Source organism: Prionailurus bengalensis, chromosome B3, assembly GCF_016509475.1.
Source record: "Prionailurus bengalensis isolate Pbe53 chromosome B3, Fcat_Pben_1.1_paternal_pri, whole genome shotgun sequence".
NCBI lineage: Eukaryota > Metazoa > Chordata > Mammalia > Carnivora > Felidae > Prionailurus > Prionailurus bengalensis.
Window position 1 is genome coordinate 145,009,373 of NC_057355.1, and position 18,138 is coordinate 145,027,510.

The following is an 18,138-nucleotide window of genomic DNA, read 5'->3' on the forward strand; positions in this document are numbered from 1 at the left end:
ACCTCGTTTACTCTAAAAACGAAACAAGCCGTGAAGGTAGCGCTGCCGTGGTCCCCGTTTTACAGCGGAGGGAACCGCAACCCGGTTAAACGGCTTGCACGGGTCCCATAGCAAGCGGAGCGCAGGGCTGGCGCCGGGACCGTCTCCCAGCCTCTGTGCCGTCCCACCTTCAGAATGAAACGTCCCGCTTGCTTGCTCTGAGACCAATGCTGAAAGGTTAGACCTTCCCCTCGGTCCCGCCTGCGCCCACCCCCTCACGAGAGCCCTCGGCTGCAGGCCCCGCGGCACGTGGACGGCCACTTGGGATCTCAGAGTCTTGAGGAGGCAGACATACATGCCGATCGTCTCAGCTGAGCGAGACTCTGGGCCGATGGAGGAGAGCACAGGGCGGGGCTCTGGGAGGCTGCGAGGCGCCAGCCAGGCAGACGACGTCCTGGGAGGGCAGGCTGTTGGGATTCTAGGCCAGAACTCTAGAAGAGCCCTCCCCTGGGTGATCGGGAACCTGGCACTCGGAGGACTTCTCCCCCACCTGCTGACAGTCTTCCCCCCATCCCAGTAGCTGGAAAAGCCCAGAAATTTTGTGGCTCGTTGGGGAGGAGGTTGAGAAAGACTTGTCACGGGGCGCAGGGCCAGATTGGCAAGGGTCGGGCGCCATTCTCTGTGAAGCAGTTGACTTGCATATTCAAGTGATTGTGCAGGTACATCGATTTCTTCTGCAGTTTCAGAAAACTGTCAAACTACAACGACTTCATTTAGCTTCGATTTTTAAAAAGAATCCAAGCAGCCAAACTATTGGTCTACAAAATTCTGCCAGGCTGAGCATCTTGGCCAGATTTCCATCAGCCACACGGTGTGCCCCATGTCCAGCGATGGGGACCGTATTTAAAACACTAGGTAGCGTATCTGCAAGGATCGGAGGCACGAAATAGCAATTTGCACGCACGTTGTATAAAGCGCGGTACGCCTGTGCGCAAAGCACCGCGTTAGGAAGGTGTTCTCGGATGACACGGTGTTAGCCGGGGACGCTGTGGGGTCCCAGTAGGGGACGGCAACTCCCATTTCAGAGCGCTTGCCTCTCTTCGAGCACGGCCCAAAGACAGCGGGTCCCCGCCTGTCTTCTCGGAGCTCCTCGGCCCTGCGAGCTGAAGGACGCCCTGCATGCTTGGCCTGCTGATGAGAGCACGACAGCGCCGCTCTGTCCTCTGCCACAGAACTCACCAGGCTCTGTCCTTGTCAGTTTGCAGAGAGCTGGATGGGGTACTCTGGCCCCGGCTACGGCATACTCAGCCTGGCGGTCTCCGAGAAGTACATCTGGTGCCTGGACTACAAAGGCGGCCTGTTCTGCAGCGCGCTGCCAGGCGCCGGGCTACGCTGGCAGAAGTTCGAAGACGCTGTCCAGCAGGTGGCAGTCTCACCCTCAGGTCGGCCTCCCCGGCTCCCTGCTGGCACCCCTGCAGCCCGCCTCGCACACAGTGGGCCCTGCAGCGGCCCCATCCCTTCGGCAGACCGTCCCGTTCCTCCCGTTCCTGCAGGTTTGGGGGGGTTTCTCCCGCAGAACAGGGGTCACTCCATTTGACATCAGTTAACAAATAGAGTAAATGGATGTCTAGTTTGAATTTTTGTTTTGTCTATTAATTGCAATGGTGACACATGAAATTGTTTTTATAAGCTATACAAATAGCTTGAATTTGGGGAGTATTTTTGAGAGATTAACATACCTCTTATAAAAAAATATGTTTCAAAAATGAAGGGCTTTGGGCTGATTGAAAAATAAAATGTGTTTCCTATTGTTGCTTTAACGCAACTGAACTAATGAAGGTGGGCCTGTGGATGTGTTGGATATGTTCAGATCATTTGGTTTCCTTCCTAGAAATTATTTTTTAATGAGCGATGTGTATGCTTTAGCCAAATAATCTACTCCCTGACTGTAGAAGAAAAATGTGTTCATTCTCACAAGCCGTACTTAGGCTAACCATTTTTAGTGAACCATAGCAGACGTTTCCTGAATGAGGTTCGACCAGACTTTCAGCCTGTACTTCCCCTACCTGTCTAGAATCATTTGCTCATCTGTTGCGTCATAATGTTGGCCACTTCACCTATTAGGGGGTAGGTAGGTAGAATAGAAGTATTTCTATGCATTTGCCTCATAGTAACGAACTTATTGTTGGGACATTGGAATAGAAGTCAGACATTGGAGGGATGCCTGGGTGGCTCAGTCTGTTAAGTGTCTGACCCTTGATTTCAGTTCAGGTCTTTTTTTTTTTTTAATGTTTGTTTATTTTGAGAGAGAGTGTTCATGAGCGGGGGAGAGGCAGAGAGAGGGAGAATCCCAAGCAGGCTCTGCATTGTCAGCACAGAGCCCGAAGCAGGGCCTGAACCCACGAACCGTGAGATAATGACCTGTCAGCTCAGGTCTTGATCTCAGGGTTGTGAGTTGGAGCCCCACATTGAGCACTGTACTGGGCATGAAGCCTATTTAAAAAAAAAAAAAAAGGAGGAGGAGGAGGAAGAGGAGGAGGAGAAGTGAGACAGTAGAATAGAAATCAGACAAAACGTACTCCGTGGTCTTTGACTCCTCCTCTGTAACTTTAGTATGCTTTCAGCTGGATTTCCTTTGACCCTTTCCAGGTCACTGTTTAAAATACTAGTTTGTTCAAGGTTGCTTTCTTTTAGCTCTTTGCTCATTTGAAAATTATTTTTCCTTAGTGGCTGAGACAATAGTGTATTTTGTTAGCGGGCCTTATATAACTGTGCATTTTCATTCTTTCTCTGTCACTCACTTCTGGGTTCATCTCCCCAGCCATCTAAAAGCTTTGGTCCTGTCCTGATTCGGTCGACTACTTTGTGTTTCCAAAACGTTCAGGCCCTCGTTGACCTAGGGAGAGTTCTGTCTCCACCAGCTCAGTGTCTGGAGTGAGGGGCCCTGCAGTCTTCAGGGGGCACCGAGCCCCGTGGCGTCCAGGGTGTGCTCCGGGCTCGGCCGTCTGTCCTGCTTTTCTGCTCTTACCTCAGCTCTTACTGTCAGACCCTCTGGTCTGGCCTGGCTGTGCTCTGCTGATTCCCTGGTGGTTTCTTACACGTGGCTGCCTGGCCTGTGCTACACCCTCCGTCCACATAGAACACCTTCCTTCTTCCCTCCCCTTCTTCATGTCTTTTCTTTTTCTTTTCTTTTCTTTCAATTGTATTTCAGGAATAAACTTGAATGATTCATCACTTACGTGTAACACCCAGTGCTCATCCCCACAAGTGTCCTCCTTAATGCCCATCCCCACCCTCAGTTTGTTCTCTGTAGTTGAGTCTCTTACTGTCTGTCTCCCTCTCTGTTTTTATCTTATTTTTCCTTCCCTTCCCCTATGTCCATCTGTTTTGTTTCTTGAGTTTCATATATGAGTGAAATCATATACTTTTGTCTCTCTAACTGATTTTGCTTAGCGAATACATTCTAGCTCCATCCACATTGTCACAAATGGCAAGATTTCTTTCTTTTTGATTGGCAAATAATATTCCAGTGTGTGTGTGTGAGAGAGGGAGAGGGAGAGGGAGAGAGAGAGAGAGAGAGAGGGAGAGAGAGAGGGACAGAGGATCTCAAGCAGGCTCTGCACTGACAGCAGAGATCCCGATGCGGGACTCCAACCCATGAACCACAAGATCACGACCTGAGCCGAAGTCGGACGTTGAACCAACTAAGCCACCCAAGGGCCTTCTTCACCTCTGTGTCTCAGAATCCCTTTCTGAGTGAAAAAGGATAGCCCAGCTCAAATGCTTCTTTTCCGTGCATCTTATCCCCTTAGCTGATCCAGAAATGCCTCCTTTGTGTCCCTGTGGGACTTTTCAACCTCTGGCACAACCTCTGGTTGTGCCACCAGTTGTGCCTCCTAAGGTAACCGCGTCAGCACTACCACTGCCCGGCTCTGCCGTGTCATCGATATGTTCTCACCTCCAGTCTCCCTAGCAGCCCCGTAAGGAATGGATGAGAAAATGAGGCACAGGGACGCCAGGCGACTCGATGCCCGAAGCCACGTGGCTGGTGGGTGGTGGCCAAAGGCTCATCCTTGGCGCTGCGGGCCCTTCCCCCAGTTGGGGTAGAAGCAGAAGGGAGAGAGCGGTTTTAGAAGTCTCTCTCCCGACACAACCAGAGTGAAGTTTTTTGTGTGAGTCACAACATTTACTGGATAGTGAATAGCATTTGTATTTCCGCAGGCGCCCTCCTCTGGAAGATTGAACAGAAATCTAACCGAGCTTTTGCTTGTGGAAAAGTGACCATCAAGGGAAAGCGGCACTGGTACGAAGCGCTGCCCCAGGCGGTTTTTGTGGCCCTGAGCGATGACACGGCCTGGATCATCAGGACGAACGGAGACCTATACCTGCAGACAGGTAACTGGAGGCTGTGCTCCAGCACCCGGCGGCTTGGGGGTAATTGCTTCCTGCCGTCCTTCACTTTGTTAGGGACATGCTTAGAACGGTCGCAATGACTAAGGAGCTAAAAATCAATGTAAATTAAAGCATTTGTGGAAAGACAGTATTTGTCATTGGAATAAATTAGCAGTTTCCCGCTATTGACTCACATTCAGCCCAGGACAAATTTAAGGCAAAGATTAATAGGATTAATTAGTGAGATACAGAAACAGATTTTTCTCCTTCTGGCCAAGCGTTGCCTGTCACACGTGCTACAATATCGAATCTTAGCGGGAAGGAAAATGACATTACAGTCCTTTTTTCCTTTAGGTTATGGCTGGATTTTTTTCAGCCAGGTCAAGGCCTGCTTCTGTATACTTGTTCACATGTGGGTCTGGAAGAAACACTGAGAGAGAATTTGATCAAAGTAGCAGTTCAACTTCGTCCTAATAAACTGCCCTGCGGGAACCTTGAGCTGCTGCAGGAGACACAGGGAGACTTGCTTATTAAACACCAAGTGTAACAAGAGTGAGTGTTGGTGTCCTGTCAGCAAAACGGTCTGTGAGTTTCCAAAGGCAGTGTGATTTGCCGGCATCTGCAAAGGATATGGGGCACGGAGCTCTTTTTTGGTCGTCAGGAGGCCATAGTGGATTTACGTAAAGATCGGTCTTCTGACCGTTTAATATTGCTGATTTGGAGAGAATGTTTTAATCTGCTGTGAGCCGTCAGCCAGGGATGACTCTCTGAGATTGAAAGCCTTTGCACCTGTGGCTCTCTGTCGCATGTGGGAGGGCCAGCATCCCCGAGAAGCTGCTGCCTGAGCCCTGGTGGTCAGCCTTGCCAGCTTCTGGGCCACCTGCCGGTCCCGCTCTCTCCATCCTAGTTCCTGTGTCTCCCTTCAAGTGCAGAGAGCTCTGGAAAGGCAAAGGCGTATCCAGTTTCCAAGGGCATTTGAGTTTCGTTCCTGGTGGGGAACGGAGTGCTTGTGGCCTGGGGTTGGGAGTGGCGGACCAGACCTACCGCATTAGTCCCTGCGGCTGGCCTGAGTGTCTGTGGTGTAGGAAGACCCGCAGGTGACTCTCCTGGTCAAGGACGAGACGTGCTGCCAGGGACGTGGTACACGGGGTGCTTCTGCGATTAGGCGGGGCGCACCCTCAAGCAGCGAGAACTCATCGCAGGCCGACGCCACGGAGGATGGGCTTTTGGTTACCAGCTGCTCTGCCAGCTCCTGAGGACGGGCTCCAGGCTCGTGAGACAGGCTACAAGGAGGTGGGGGCAAGAGCCCCGGCCGGGGAGTCAGGGACCCTGAGCTCTGTCCCTGCCGTGGCCTTGCCTTCCATCTAGGGTCCCCCCACCCCCACTCCCGCCAACTAGGTGAGAGCAGGGAGAGGGCCACTGCCTTGTCAGAGCTGCTCCACGGAGGGTCAGAGGAGGGGCAGAGGCCTCGGAGCCCCGCCGTCGCCAGCGGCTGCCAGAGCAGCTCGCTCACCCAGATGCTCTGAGGGGCATGGCCGCAAAGCATGGGAGGGCCTCGGGAGCGGTGCTGCTCCGGGCCCGGGCCTCCTGGCTCAGCCTCTGGCCGCTCTCCTGCTCTGGGCCTTCTTGTTCTTTCCAGACTTCGTAAGATACTTTGGGACGCCGGGATTCCGAGCTGTTATTCCTTCAGTTTTCTTTTTTTTTTTTTTTTTAATGTTTATTTATTTTTGAGAGAGAGAGCGCCAGAGCATGAACAGGGGAGGGGCAGAGAGAGAGGGAGACACAGAATCTGAAGAAACAGGCTCCAGGCTCTAAGCTGTCAGCACAGAGCCTGACTCAGGGCTCTAAACCATGGACTGTGAGATCATAACCTGAGCCGAAGTCGGACGCTCAACCGACTGAGCCACCCAGGCGCCCCCCCCCCCCCCCGCTTCAGTTTTCAAAGCGCGTCTGCAAACACTTCAGAGAGACGCCATACTTAAGCACAATTTCGCCATTTTTTGTTGACTGACCCTTAGAAAGACAAAGTACTTATTACAAAAGAACAGGCAAAATACCGAAGAAAGGAAAAGAAGCAGGCGACAGAATACAAATGAGGTGTGAAATCCTGATTGTGTGTTGGGGGGCTTCCTGTCTGTCTCCCTGGCAGGTCTCAGTGTGGATCGCCCCTGTGCCAGAGCCGTGAAGGTCGACTGTCCATACCCACTGTCCCAGATCACAGCCCGAAACAGCGTGGTGTGGGCGCTGACAGAGCAGAGGGCCCTCCTGTATCGGGAGGGCGTGAGCAGCTTCTGTCCTGAAGGGGAGCAGTGGAAATGTGACATCGTCAGGTATCCGCAGGAAGAGCAGAGGCCTCTCCATCGGCTCGCTTGTCGCACCCTCGGTTCTTTGTCTGCTCGACTCCCCTTGAGGCACCCATGTGAGCCCGTCCTGGCCAAGGCTGCTTCTCTGGAGCTCTCTGCGGGGATAGCATTCTCTGGAATTCTCAGGAGCCAGTGTCGGCAGCCTGACCTTGGAGACGCCCTGTGCCTGCCGCTGCCTGGCAGACTGGGCGTCGGGTCAGAGCTCAGTTTTTTGAAATGCTGCTGCCCTCTTGTGTAACCCCGAGCATCACGGCATCCCAAGTCTCTCATGACAGTCCCTGTTCGGCACCGCCCAGGGCTGTCGGGTGGTTTCTGTTTACAATCTCAACGGTTTAGGGCCAGATGTTTTTCTTTATTATCATCCTAGTCCGTGGTAATCAGTCTCTGAATTTTAATTCGTTGGGTCACTTGTACCACTCAAAATTTTATTTGCAGACCATCAAATCGTGTTGCTGATTAGAAAAATGAGACTAGGATGCCCTTGGTGTGAACCTAGCAGCCCAGTAAACTTGAGCAGGTAGCTCCTGGGAGCCTCCCTCGGGCTGGGCTGGGCGCTTGAGGGGGTCTGCCCCGAGCCCTCCCCTCCCAGGGCTCCTGCTCCCGGGGAGCCACGTAACCGACTGATGCCAGTTAGCGTAGATGGTCCTAAACCGGGAGTGCAGCCCGGCTGAGCCTCGAAGCTGGTGAGGGCTTCACCAGAGGGGCACGAGGGAGAAGGGCACCGCCTGCAGCGAGACGGCGTGTGCCCAGCTGCTGCCGCCCAGCACAGCCTGGCACATGGGGGGCGCCTCCGCTCGCTAGATTGTGCAGGAAGGAGCAGTGGAGGGTGTGGGGCTCCAGGCCTCGCGTCCCTTAGGTGCCTGCATTCTTTTCTTGTAGGGTATTTTCTCGTCCCTGCCAGGTCGGGTCTTCAGTATGTCTTTCAGAAGCTGCCACACATTTAAACAACATACACTGCACAGTAATGTGACTCAAAACCGGACCTTCTGTCCTTGGAACTTGTGGGTGGGGTCCAGACCCAGCCAGGAGACACTTGATTGCCACGTTCCTAGTCACGCTGGGCGCTTGGAGTGTGGGTGCTGACTCCCGTGTTCTCTCCCGTTCCCAGTGAAAGGCAGGCTTTGGAGCCTGTCTGTATAACCCTCGGGGACCAGCAGACTCTGTGGGCCCTGGACATCCGAGGAAACCTGTGGTTCAGGACCGGCATCGTTTCCAAGAAGCCTCAGGGAGATGACGACCATTGGTGGCAAGTAGGTACTCAGCTCCAGGGCCACTGGCCAGAGTGTCTCCCCGGGTTGGGAGCTCTGCTCCCCGTTTATAGCCCTTGTCTTCTCCGTAAAGAGACTGGGAAGGTTGGACCGAATTAAGAACACTCACTCTTTACTCCTTGATGAGTTAAACTTCACTGCATTTGAGCACATTAGAAATATCAAGGGCTTTTCGTTGTAGGAGATAACTTACAAAGCTCTCTTCGCTTAAATTTACAGGCTTTGTTTATTGTTTCTTTTTTTGTTTCGGTGTTGCTTAGCAATTTATCCTCACGTGCTAAACAAGCCCAGGGAAGACCTAGGTAATGATGATGTTTAGGAAGAGCTAGACGGTGGGTTTGGAAACCCAAGCTGCAATTCGAATTCATCTCTCTCCGGTTGCTCTCAAGGCCTCTAAGCAGGCAGTGTTTCAACAAAGAAAGGAGAATGTTCCCACGTGTTCCCAGAAAAGGAAACACTCTGCATCATAGTAGGGTATAAGCAAGCTAACTTTTTGTGACTCAGTCACAGCCAGAGTGGCCTAGAACGTATTTTCAAAGAAGTTGTCCCTTCCCCTCTTTGGTACCGTTCAGTGTAACTGTAGCTGCCCTCCCCCCCGCTCCCCCCGCCTCCTGCTCCCATCGGCAAGGTTGTTCTGACCCTCAGCAGTTGAAAAATAAGCAATGTCTCTTCAGTGTTTGTCTCCACTGGTTCAGGTTTAAAAAAATTTTTTTAATGTTTATTTAATTTTTTGAGAGAGAGCAAGCCAGAACATGAGCAGGGGAGGGGCAGAGAGAGAGGGAGACCCAGAATCTGAAGCAGAGGATCCAGGCTCTGAGCTGTCAGCACAGACCTCGACATGAGACCCGATCCCACGAAGTGCGAGATCATGACCCGAGCCAAAGTCAGACGCTTAACCGACTGAGCCACCCAGTCGGGTTGCAAAATAAAACCAGGTTCAGGTTTTATTGTTGCCTCAGACTTGCTGTGTTGAAGGCAGTTCTTTCATTAGTGGCGCTTAGGTCTTTTGAATGAGAATATGAAAAATAAGTTGTGTTTGCTATTTAATGAATAAGTGTATGTGTACGTATGTCTCTAATTTGATATGCCAGATACTACCTGAGAGGTCGTACAAATGATTTCAAAATATCCTCTCCATGCTTGTAACTGTATTGTATGGTTATACACACACACACACACACACACACACACACACACACACTGTCTCTCATGTATGTATGTACCCAATTCCATTTTTAAATAACCTAAAGAAAGTTAGATACCATTTACCATAATATTGAGAACCTTATCTTTAGAGAACTTTAATTTGACAGAATCCTCTACGAGGTATTTGGAAGCGTAGTTATTCTAATTACCGTAAGACTGATTTCTCTGTAGCTCTAGAGCCAGCTTTATGTTTGGCTGCTAAACCTTTCTTTTTTTTAATATGCATCTTGCTTATCTGCAAGCGTGGGGTGCTAAGGCAGTCTGTCACCGACTTGCTGCGTGGCCTTGGCGTGTGCACTCCCAAGGAAGAACAGAGCTCGCTGGGCCGGCACACAGCAGTGTGTGTCGTGAACCCCGGAGCTGGGTGCCCAGCGTTCTGTGGGCTGCGATGGAGACCACCCAGCCGGGCCGGCGGAGCGCTTACCGACAGTAGGAAGTGGGGCCGCGGGGTCCTGATGTGGTCTGATGTTCACTTAAACTTCAGTTAGGGCGGCGGCTCATCCTTTCATGGATTTAAAAAAAAACAGATTTGTACACTTAAGTACCGAGTGTTGTGGTAATTCCCTTTTTGTTTGGTTTTGTTTATTATAAATTAAGTTCCCTATGATAAATGACATCCCTTTCACTCGATTGTGTGTGACCTGGGAACGTGGCCTGCACAAGGCTGTCCTAGGAGTAGGACATTCTCTATAATCCAGCCCGACGGGGGCAGACGTATACATGAGAGTCACACGGAATCAGATTTTGACCATCTTAGAAAGAACTTTCTCACAACCAGAGCTGCCGAACAGGGAGAGGCTCTCCCCAGAGGCGCCCTGGAGAGTGTCTTTCGGGAATGTCAGAGAAGCAGCTTGCACACGTGAACCAGGGTGTGCCCTTCACGTCCAGGGCAGTCCCAGCTCGTGCTGTTGAACTGGTGTAATAACTGACAGTCCTAGTTTAGACCGTAACCCTACTTACAATACCTCATTTAACCCGTGTTGTGATTCTGAGGACCGCACACTGTTGTCTGTTGGAAATACCTAACTTTGAAAGCAAAATCACCCATTCTCACTGATTAGAATAAAAGGCTTTGGGGGCCTGAGGGGGCCACAGGTAATCACAACAGTAATACATGCTGTTGTGACGGTCCATATCCTATGAAAACGTAGAAAACAGAAGGGGACGTTTTCTGCCATCCCTCTAAATCCGACCCTCAGAATTAGCTACAGCTGGTGGTCTGGTCGCGTCCTGCCGGCCTTGCTTCGGTGCTGACACAGTGGACACGTGCACACGTGTGTCAGGTATTGCCGCACGAGGGCCGAGCCTCACTGTCCGTGCACAGGGGGAGGGCGCTTGTGACCGCTGAGAGCAGGGTGTCTTTCCGTCCCCTCCAGGTGAGCATCACAGACTACGTGGTGTTCGACCAGTGCAGCTTATTCCAGACCATAATCCATGCCACTCATTCGGTGGCCACCGCAGCCCAGGTGCCCGTCGAAAAGGTGGCGGATAAACTGCGCATGGCCTTTTGGTCTCAGCAGCTTCAGTGCCAGCCAAGCCTTCTCGGGGTCAACAACAGTGGCGTCTGGATCTCCTCAGGCAAGAACGAATTCCATGTCGCTAAAGGAAATCTCATCGGTGGGTGAATTACTTGTCTTTTTACGTTGACTTGATTGGCAGCTTCACTTTAAAGCCAGCATTGAAACAAAAGCTTTAAGATCTCAACTTCAGAAGATAATTTGGTGCCAGTGTGTGAAGTGTTTGTAACGGAGGCGTTCTTTATGCTTTGTATCAGTTTCCTTTTTTTTTAACCTGTCGTTCCTGCAACTTGGGTACCAGCATTTGGCTGGTGTGTGATCAGTTTCTACTGGGAATCTGTGATGATATAGAAACGGCAGATGGAGCTCATTTTTATGTTCATAATTTCACATTCAAATGAAAAAGCGCACCCAAACTACAGTGCTCAGTAAGACAGAATAGTCCATTTACTAGAGGAAAAGTTCTTTCACTGTAGGGAATGAAGGCTCTGATGAGATCTGTGAGTGTCGTTAAGAATCCACGTGTACCCACGAGGACTTCGTTTCTATGAGTGAAGCCCAGCTTTGTGCATTTTTTCCAGCTCACCTCCCTCTACACATCTCACCTGCCCGCCCGCCCACCTGACCCTGGCAGGACTGGGCTCTGCTTGTCAGCATAGAAAGGAAAACAAGGGACTGGCCTCACAGCACTGGTGTGGACCTCCTAATCTAAGGGCACTCTAGAATTAGCTGTAAGAGGTTTGAAAACCAGTTGTCCCGAACCAGAGCTTTGGTGTGTGTGTGTGTGTTTTCTTCTTTCTTTAACACACTTCGTATTCCTTCTAGGCACTTACTGGAATAATGTTGTTCCCCGAGGGACAGCTTCTGCAACAAAATGGGCCTTTGTGCTGGCTTCCACTGCTCCCACAAAGGAAGGTTGGTTGAGAAATGTAGTGCATGGGTTGGCTGTTGCAAGGTGAAAGCCATGGTCTGACCATGGCCTTGCTGCAATGGCGTGTGGCTGGGTAGGCCTCAGAGATGGTACAGTGGCTTCACGGACAAGCATCCCTTGTCAGCTGAGCCAAGGCCCCCGAAGCTGGATAGGCCTGACCAGGAGACAGGGTCTAGTGTGGGGATATCGAGTGAGTCCACAGGCAAAACGCCATTTCAAAGGAGAGAAGCAATTGGTGTCCCACCAGAGCCACAGCTGGAGACTCCCAGCGACATGTCAGGGCCCAGAGCACTGCAGCCAGCGGGCACCAGGGTTCTCTGGGTGTCTTCCCGTTTCCCCTTGGGAAGTCTTCCGTCACCTCCCGGTAACCTCTTTCAGTCTGGTTTTCAGCCTCCGGCTAGTTGTGCCGTGTTGGGGCAGGCCTCCCCTGCAGAGGCAGACCTCCTGCAACTCCACTCAGGGCGCCCCTCCCTCCCAGAGCGCGGGGTTTGGAGGTGGGAGAGGCAGTGCAGCTGCCCAGGGAGCTGAGAGCCCGGGCAGTCAGGTAGCCCCGCTGGGAGGTGGCAGAAGGCTCCTTCTAGGATCGCCCCGGGGGCGGGACGGGCAGATGCCGAGAGGCCTGTGGTCCAGACAAGACGGCTGGGGAGTCAAGCCGTTAGTCCCACTAGGATCTGGCTAACTTGTCTGTACAGTAAAATGTTTTCTTGCCTGATCGCTCTGACCACAGTTCTGAAATCTGTAAGCTCCGAAAAGCATGGGTTCTCTCCTGAGATTGGCACAAATTCATTTGGCAACAAAACCTGACCTGAACCCGACGTGAGGCTGCTTATTTCTGCCACCAATTAGGCCTGTGGCAGGAACAGTACTGCGTTTCGTGGCTGCCTGGCTCCCTGAGGCTGTTACGTAAATTTGTGGCATGCCCAACACCTTAGGTATTCAAAACCCAAAAATACTTGAATTCTTAAACCTATCTGGCCACAGGTTTTAGACAATATGTTCTCACGGAGGTTCTGACTTTCCCAGAGGTTGTCTGCATTTTAAACTGAACCTGTTAAGCCTGAAGGACTGTACAAATGGTGGGGAGGAAGAGAGGGTGAATTTTTGAGGAGAGGCTGGGGAGGAGAGGAGGCCCTCCGGCTTCCCAAGCCTCCCTGCCCGCCCACCCCCTCCACCAAGACAAGACTAGGGGAGCTTTGGTTGCGTCCTTCTGAGGAATCGCTGCCGTCCCTCCCTCCAGAGCGCCAGGCACAGCCAAATCAAAGACTCTCCGGCCCTTACAGAACGTCCGAGGTCGGAGCCACTGAGCCCACTTTGTAGCCCTTATCAGATCTCATAAGCCCTGCTTTCTTTCCTCCCTTTAGAACATCTCAGGCTTGTCTCTTAACTGGCTGGCCACGGGGTGCGCCTCTGACCTCTGATGTAGAGCACACAGAGCGAGCCTGCTGCGCAGCCGCGCTGGGAGCTGTCGGGTGTCGCCTGCCCAGAGGCCGGGGTGCCTTGTGCGTTTCTCCAGTGACGAACATGAACCTTTTCCGCAGGAAGTTCCTTGTGGCTGTGCCAGAGCAGCAAGGACCTGTGCAGCGTCAGCGCCCAGAACGCTCAGTCCCGCCCCTCCACGGTGCAGCTGCCTCCCGACGCCGAGATGAGGGCTTACGCCGCCTGCCAGGACGCCCTGTGGGCCCTGGACAGCCTCGGCCAGGTGTTCATCCGGACGCTGTCCAAGAGCTGCCCCACAGGCATGCACTGGACGAGGCTGGACCTTTCCCAGCTAGGTAGGCCCCGGTGGTCAACTTGTGGGAATTCTTTGGCTTTTAATGTTTACTTACTGGAGACAGAAAGCCGGGGAAGGACAGACAGGTGGGGGAAGGAGAGAGAGAGTCCCAAGCAGGCTCCACGCTGTCAGCGCAGATCCTGACGCAGGGCTCGATGCCACACACCCTGAGATCACGACCTGAGCCAAAATCAAGAGTCGGACGCTTAACCGACTGAGCCACACGGGCACCTCTCAGTTTGTGTGAATTCTTATAGTACATTGTGTAAGTTCCTGGATTTTAGGACATTGATTAGCCCCTCGTGCAGATTAAATGGGCCTCGTCCTTTTACAGGGAGCCTCCTCACCCCTTCCAGCTTTGCGGTGCTTGCAGAGCCCAGAAGGGGCGCCTGCTCAGAGCGGGTTTTGCCACCAGAACTTGGCGCTCCCACTCAGCGTGGCGCGTGGCTTTGTGTCCTTCAGGTCTTGCGTCAGCACCCGTGTGCCTGTCTCTTCTGCAGCTAGAATAGAGTCCCACGAGCGGGTGTCCTTTCTTTCTCGGGCAGACTGAGGGGATGACGTGCGTCTCCTGACTGTGGCTCTTCTCTTGAGCCTCCCCTCGAGGGCTGCGGGGCGCACGATGCCGTTTATAAATAAGTCATTTGTATTCCAAGAAGCAAGATGATAGAGTGAGCCCACAACATTAGGTTATTCTCCAGGCATCTTCTTGATCGACCAGCAGCTTACGTGTGGCTCGTCTGACAGTAGAGACTTGTCTGAAGGTGGAGGCTGCTCCCCCAGAAGGTCCACATGAGCCTTAGGGACACTCGCCCGCCATACGCTTTCCCATCTTGGTCAACAGACAACCAGCGTTTTTTGTTTGGTAGGTGGTAAACTTGAATTGTACCGGCATTTAATATTTGAGAATTCAACCACATGTACTCATTACAAAAAAAGGAGAGGGGTGCCTGGCCGACTCAGTTGGTAGAGCATCGACTGTGTCTCCAAGTCGTAAGTTCAAGCCCCACATTGGGCTTAGAGTTTGCTTAAAGTATATTTATATTATATATATATATATATATATAATATCTTACATTAAAAAATATACATTGAGATATGTTTGTATATTATACATATAATATGTATTTGATATGTATTTGATATTAAAATCTATATATTATATATAATAAAATATATAATACAGTTTGTGTATATATATATGTATAATACATATGCAAAGAGAAGGAGAAAGAAGAAAAAAGCAAGGGAGGCCCCATTGCCTGCCTGCCTCCCCAGCAGCCCCCTGCTGTGTCTCCGGCTGCCGGGGGCCTCTCACCCTCCCATGAAACAGGCTGGGCCTCCACTGGTCTCAGCCCGAGTGGCCCCTGCAAGGTGCCATATAGAGGGGTCATTATTCTTCTGTCCAACAAGACCCCCAAATACCATCCACGTCAACTAAAGAGGCAGGTTGGCTCTCAATTGAGGAAGCAAACTCTGTTCTAAAGCTAAGAATTTTCCAGGGTCATGCTCCCTTCAGCAGCATGTATACTAAAAATAGGAATGTTCCAGGGTCATTTTGATGACTTATGCTTTTGGCCTCATACCCTGTCGTTTGAACCTAATCCCAGCACCGGGGCCATCACCTTCCAGCTTTTGAGAGTTTGCCAGCCACCATTACCGACGGTGACTGACAGACCAGGCTGTGGCTGCTTATGGCCCTGAGTGCTGGTGACGGGTGGCCCTCCTACCTGCCCTCAGAAACCTTGCTGCTGTTCAGAGATCCTACTGGCCTGAGCCTTTCTCTAGCAGCCCCGGCCAGACCAGTCTGGGAGATGTTACCAGCTCCTTCTGGAGGAGGCCAGGGCACGATTTGTGTCCTGCCACCACTGGATCCCGAAGACTGTGGGAGGCCTTGCTCTTCTGCACAGGCCAGGTGAGGGCAGAGCTGTCTCCCCACAGCATCCCCCCACCCCCACCCCGAGTCCCTCAGAGGATGCCGTCACGCTGGAGTGAATGCGGGGCGGATGGCACTGTGCCAGGCTGTGCTGGCGGGACTGGCTCTGCCCGAGGCCGCCAGGCACCCACAGCTCCCGCCTCCCTTCCGGGGCAGTGCAGTCCTCCTGGCACCAGCTGCACGATCGCAGGTCTCTGAGGTGCCCATGTGAGCTTCGCTGGGGCGGCGGCCATTCTTTCCAGAGAGGAGAAGCTCAGCTTTGCAGGGATTGAGGCTCAGTTTAAGAGAACTCGCCCTGAGCAGGCTCTGGGACCCTGGGCGAACTGATGGGTTCCCTTTGGACCTCGATTCCTCCCCTCCCTAATGGGAACAGCCGTCCCCACCACAGACAGGTGATGTGGGGAAGCATCCTGCATAAATGTGAGCTTCTCGGGCAGGTGTCCTGCACAGGGTCCTTGTCGAGCCAACGTTAGCTGCGTCACGCCGTAGGCTGGTCGGGGGGAGTCCAGCCATGTGCCTGGTGCCTGGTGCCTTTCTTGGTCTGAGCTCTAGATTTTGTTTCTTCATCTGGGTTGCCAGCAGACACTGAAATGATGGACAGAGAATCCTTTTATCATTTTTTGAATGTAGGAGAATGCAGTCCTGAATTGGTAGACGGCATGTTGGGGCAGGGGAGGTGGGCATGATGATGTGGGAGTGGTGCCGGCCTCCTGCTGTGCCAAGGTGAGGGGGTGGGGGGTAGGGGGCGGTGAAAGGTTGGCACAGACCACCAGGTGCTATGTTACTGGGCTCTCTCCAGGTGTGGTCTGCGTAGCCTGTGGGACAAACAGGTGAGTCAGGCGGTTTATCATTTAAACAGGGGGATGCAGATTTCGAGTTCAAGTGTGTGCTCCCTGCCCTGAGCCTGACGTGCGAGTGTCCTTGGAAGGCTGTCATTGGGCAGCACGCATGGAATAGTAGGAAATAGAAAGTGTGGTGATCTGGGTACCAGTCCTGCCTTGAATTGCTCGCCTGGATTGTTCCTTTACAAGTTGGCCGTGGCGGGTGCTCACAGCAATGAAAGGAAGCACAGCCTCTGCAGGAGTATGACTGCGTGTGAGGACTTTGTCTGAGGATGAAACTCCTCTCTCCCCAATGTACCCTTTTTCCTGATTTCACTCCTCTGCTCCCATTAAATTCTTCTGGAAAAGGCAGACTCCTCTGTGGCTGTCTGCGGCCAGCACATCAGCAGTGTCTCTTCCGTCTACCTCAGAGGGTCTCCTAGGCCCTGATCCTTGCTTCTCTCCCAGCACTGTCAGGGTCAGAGGCCCCTCCTCAACGCCTGTTCTCCTGCAGGAACCGCGCCCACCCCACCCCCCCTCGCTTGCCAGATCCGTCTTCCCCAGACAGCTCCAGGGGTGGACCCTCAACACCAAACAGCTCCACACTGCCCCGGCGTCAGGGTGGCACTGGGGGCCATCGCAGCCTGGCCCAGCCTTCCTTGCACGGGCCCCGTGCAGTGGTCCCTCCAGCCACCAGTCATTGTCCCTTGGTGCACGGGCCATGCTTGTCTTGCCACGGCCTAGAATGTCCTCCCTGCTCTTTCCTTCCTCTGCCTCTGCTTCGGGCCCGAGACTGTCCCCCGCCCTGCCCCAAGCTTTCTTCAGTCAGTGCTCCCCTCAGGATGCTTTCCCACCGCACACCCTGAGCGCTCTGCGCCTGCTCTGGATGGCGGCCTTTGTAGCCTGACCCTGTGGCGTTTGCACACAGAGGAGGACCATGTGCTTGGCCACATCCATGCACAGCAGGAAATTAGGGCGTCAGGGAAAGTGGTTATTACTGGTAAGCCCCATTTCTAAGTAATTCTGGGATATGAGTTTGGATCCTGTCTTTGGCCTTGATACTGATCATCGCAAAACTGCCTAACAGCCAGGTACAAAGATGTCCTTCCTCACCGTTAATGAGTTCATCCACCTCCAAGCTGCCACCAGCTTGGTCAGGCTGCGATTTATCTGTGTCCCTCTCTTCAGTTTTGGCCTCTTTTTTATAAGTATTCTGACATTACGAACATGGAAAGTGAAAGCCCGTCTTCCCAGTGTTGACAGTGTGATCCAGCCCTCCTCACACCGGCAGCACCAGCTTTTTGTAAAGTCTGGAACGTAACCAGCCGTGACACTGGAAGCAGAAATTTCAGTTTCAAGGATGACTTTAGCAAAGTATCAAGTCATGAATGTGATTCCTACCTTTAATTTCTTTCTAAAGACATAACATCACTCTTCTGCCCCTATTCAAATTACCAGGTCAGTTGCTACTTTTGAGATTGAATTAAGAGAATTCTTAGATGTCTGGCTACTGAACCCAGTTTTAGAGACTGAAAATGGAATTTTGCAATTTATTACAATCCTAGTTTGGGGAAGAAAATTTGCATCATTTAGCAGGTATTTAAGATGTTCACAACATTTCATTTCTCAGTACACATAAATATGCATTATGTCGGGCACTGGAATGTCAGCAAACTAATGCAACTTGTAATTTGATTCATCTGGGCATAGCATTTAATGAGGAAATATTTAGTGTCAGTTTTTGCCTTTAGGTTACAAATAGGATTATGGTAGGCAGTAGTTTATGCAGAAAAGCATTTTATAAATAGTAAAACACCAAATGAATGCCACTTTTTGTTCTAAAATATATGTTTAAAAGTAATCCTAAAGGGAAATGTCTCCTCTGTTGAAGAAAGTAATTCAAACTTATTTTAAATGCAAGAAAAAACAAAGCGGGAAAGGCAAGAAAATGATAGCG

General features: G+C 51.8%; 1 protein-coding gene across 3 annotated transcripts in view; it reads left to right on the top strand.

The window, feature by feature from the left end:
* The window catches only part of TECPR2 (tectonin beta-propeller repeat containing 2), a 107,409-nt gene that overhangs the window by 49,942 nt on the left and 39,329 nt on the right, over positions 1-18,138 (top strand). For 2 of the 3 annotated variants that reach the window (XM_043557055.1, XM_043557056.1), the window contains 7 exons: positions 1,238-1,421; positions 4,201-4,374; positions 6,521-6,701; positions 7,843-7,984; positions 10,585-10,825; positions 11,551-11,640; positions 13,195-13,428. In XM_043557055.1, the coding sequence (XP_043412990.1) occupies positions 1,238-1,421; positions 4,201-4,374; positions 6,521-6,701; positions 7,843-7,984; positions 10,585-10,825; positions 11,551-11,640; positions 13,195-13,428 (1,246 nt within the window). Of the gene's footprint in view, positions 1-1,237; positions 1,422-4,200; positions 4,375-6,520; positions 6,702-7,842; positions 7,985-10,584; positions 10,826-11,550; positions 11,641-13,194; positions 13,429-14,125; positions 14,386-18,138 lie in introns of those variants that run through there. The other variant, XM_043557057.1, reaches the window with a different exon arrangement.